The sequence below is a fragment of the Myotis davidii genome, unplaced genomic scaffold (genome assembly GCF_000327345.1).
Source record: "Myotis davidii unplaced genomic scaffold, ASM32734v1 scaffold62, whole genome shotgun sequence".
Lineage (NCBI taxonomy): Eukaryota > Metazoa > Chordata > Mammalia > Chiroptera > Vespertilionidae > Myotis > Myotis davidii.
The window spans coordinates 2,446,359-2,449,824 of record NW_006295180.1 but is presented as its reverse complement, the minus strand read 5'-3'; the positions used below and the strand labels follow the sequence as shown (position 1 = coordinate 2,449,824).

General features: G+C 44.6%; 1 protein-coding gene across 5 annotated transcripts in view; it reads left to right on the top strand.

Moving 5' to 3' along the window:
• The window catches only part of SIRT5 (sirtuin 5), a 37,131-nt gene that overhangs the window by 18,665 nt on the left and 15,000 nt on the right, over nucleotides 1-3,466 (top strand). For all 5 annotated transcript variants that reach the window (XM_015567808.1, XM_015567807.1, XM_006769713.2 and 2 more), the window contains 2 exons: nucleotides 34-259; nucleotides 2,936-3,023. In XM_015567808.1, the coding sequence (XP_015423294.1) occupies nucleotides 34-259; nucleotides 2,936-3,023 (314 nt within the window). The remainder of the gene's footprint in view (nucleotides 1-33; nucleotides 260-2,935; nucleotides 3,024-3,466) is intronic.

The window sequence follows — 3,466 nt, the reverse complement described above, 5'->3', positions numbered from 1 at the left end:
CCCTCCCTGACTCCTGCCTCCTCTCACCCCCAGACCCTGGCCACTCCTGAGGCCTTTGCCCAAAACCCGTCCCTGGTGTGGGAGTTCTACCACTACCGGCGGGAAGTCATTCAGCGCGTGAAGCCAAATCCCGGGCACCTCGCCATCGCTGAGTGTGAGGCCCGGCTGCGTGAGCAGGGCCGCCGGGTCATGGTCATCACCCAAAACATCGATGAGCTGCACCGCAAGGCTGGTACCAAGAACCTTCTGGAAATCCATGGTGAGAACCCCCAGCCTCACACGGGGAGGGGAACTAGCCTTGAAAACATATGTCCTGCCATTTTCCACCTGGACTCACTGAAACAGAATCTGCATTTTGACAACACACCCAGGTGTCTGGTGTGCGCCTGTTACACCGCGAAGGCGCTGGTCTGCACAGCTGCGTGCGTGCCCCTCCCTGAGCAGCTCTTGAGGGGGTGTGCTAGAGACAACTGCCCAGCTGGGCTGAAGGGAACAGGAGGGGTGGGCCATTGAACAGGTGGCTTTTTTTGTATCTACTTGCTTTCCCTTTGTCCCACTTGGTACTGTCTACTGAGCTGTGCTTCTGCTAAGCCCTCCAGCCTTTAGAGAGCTACCTGCTCAGCGACCTTCACTGAATCATGCCCACCAAGTTGTGACACACATAGGTTTTGTCTTGCGTCCCTCTGGCTTTCCCTCTCTTCCCTGACGACAGCCTCCTTTCCCCCTCTTGTCTTCTTACTCCTTTCCCCTCTTTGCTCTCACCAAAAATCTAATAAACCCATTCATGCAAGAGCATCAATGTGCAAGCAAGGATTTTTTTCCCAAAGACATTTGCATTTAAGAGTCTTCAAAACTTTAATTCCAAGGGATGCATTTCTAATAGTGGCTTTTCCAGGAACAGTGAGCCAATAGGGATGGTGCTTGTGTGCGTACGCCGTGAGGTTGCCCATTTTTGCCTAGGCTTATGGTCACCCTGATAATGAGAGGTGAGCACTGTGTGCTTGGATCCCATCCCTTTTGTGTGTCCTAACAGTGTCAGCCACCTACTAACCGAAGTCTTTTTGGCACCTTCTTCTGTTGGATCTAGGATACTTTCCACATGGCTCTTCTCGTTTCTCTGCAGTGTCAGATTGTAGGCTGTCACTTGCCATGTAGAACGTATAAAATCAGAATCCAGTTATTTTAAGCATTAAATAAGATAATATATACATATTAGTTGGGACTTTTTTGTTTGCAAGTGATGAGAACTCTCTTCAAATTCAGGTAAAAACAAAAGGAAGCCCTTTCTTTCATCAAATTGAAGATGCAACAGTTTTTTAATGTGATACTTAGAAAGAAAATCATCTGCCCAAACCATGATATTTTATTACTCCTTAGAATTCACTATTTTATATAAATAGAAAGGGCTTGTTAAAACTTATTTAGATACATATTTTTAGAAACTATCACTCTCATGCATATAAAAAACAAAACATGAGTAAAATAGAGTGGTTATGGTATTTCTTCTGAATGAACTCTGAAGGCCTCCGCGGTGTCAGCGACTGTTTTCCGCAGTGTGTGGGACCAGTGACGCCACATTTCCTAAGGGGATCCACTTATCTCCGCGCTTCCCTCCCAAGCTGCTGACACACATTCTGCGGGTTTGACGTTGGGCCTTTCTTGATCTTACCAAAAGGTGTGAGTGGAAGGTTCTAGATGACAACCAGGACTCATTTTTCTTCCCCAAATGGACCTTAACTGGTTTGTTGACTGAAATAGGCAGAGGCTGCCTTTGTCCAGTCAGGACACATGTCAGTCATTGGTGTAATTCTTCAACAAGTCTGTGCAAGTGCTGGCTGTGGCAACCACATCACCCCCGTCATGTGGCCAGTGGCAGTCACAGGACGCGTCTGAACTTCAGAGATGTTAACGGGAAAGTAGCCATGCTAAAACCGACAAAATAGGTACATTGGCTGGCAACACTGAGGAGCCTGGGAGAAGCTGACGTCAGCAGCAGGCTCCCTGTCTTTCTCTCCCTGTCTCTTGGCCTCTCCTTCCCTCAACTTTGCTCACTCAGTTACTTTACCTCTCCCTCTGTAGTTGATCGCCTACATGTGCCAGCAAAGTAACGTCTGGCAGCTCCAGGCTCACTCTAGCTTAGCTCTCTCCTCAGAAAACAAACCTCGGGGAGCCTTGCTTGGGTCGGTTACCTGCTTTTAACCAAACACTATCACTAGAGGGATGGGGTACTGGGATTGGACCACTCTGAACGAGTATCCAAGCTTGTATTTTAGGATGTGATTGACACCTTCATCAGCTTGGCATGGGATAGAGGAGAGATGGGTCCTCAACAAAGTGACACTGGACAATGGAACAATGTGTATCCACCACAGTGTGTGTGACATGCTCAGCACAGCACTGGGCACATGACAATATGTAGTGAATTGTGGTCACTATTATTGGGTAAGCTTAACAAATGGTTGCTAGTTTTAGCAGTTATTTTCTTCATTTATTAGTTGATTAATTATTGATTGATCTGGTTTTAGATAAAATATTCAAGCTTTATTAACTTAAAATTAAGATTTGTAAACACATCCCAAGCTACTGAACCTTTATCAATCATGTACTTAGTAAATCATGCCCTTAGTTGGTTGGCTTCATCTACCTTATTGATCAGTTCAGGCCTACCTGATCATCACTCTGAGTAATGTGAGAGCTCCTTAGTCATGAGTGATTATTTCATCTGTCTCTCTTCCCTCTAGAGTACAAAGTCCAGGAGGATAGATGCTCCTGGCTTGTTCAATAATATTGCATACCTTTACATTTCCCATGATGCCTAGGGTAGGCCCATTTGCTAAAATGAACATATAAAAATTAAGTGATTTTGTTCCCTTTTGGACATGGAGACAGTTGCTCTTGATATTATTTCTGGTCTTGCTTGACTTATGTTTTTCAGGTAGTATATTCAAAACTCAATGCACCTCCTGTGGGGTTGTGGCTGAGAATTACAAGAGTCCAATTTGTGAAGCTTTTGCAGGAAAAGGGTAATTATGCTGTACTATAGAATAAGCGTGTGTTGTTTTCTCTTTTAAATTGAACATACCGTATTTGCCGGCGTATAAGACGACTGGGCGTATAAGACGACCCCCTAACATTTCCACTCAAAATACAGAGTTTGTTATATACTCGCCGTATAAGACTACCCCCTCTTCCGCACACCTTCCACACACCAAATAAAAGGTAAAACAATATCAGATTTGATTTTAACATTTTAATTTATATTCAAATGCTTATGACATGCAGGAAAACTGTCACAAGGCTGTATGTAATCAAACATATACATAAAACAGTGCAAGTTTATTACCGGTAAACATACCGGTAATTCACTAAAGAAAACACACTCTATAGACTGGTACCGTAGATGCTTCTCAGGAACACAGGCAAGCAGCCCACAACCTAGAGGGACTGTCAATGATAGAAGAAAGAT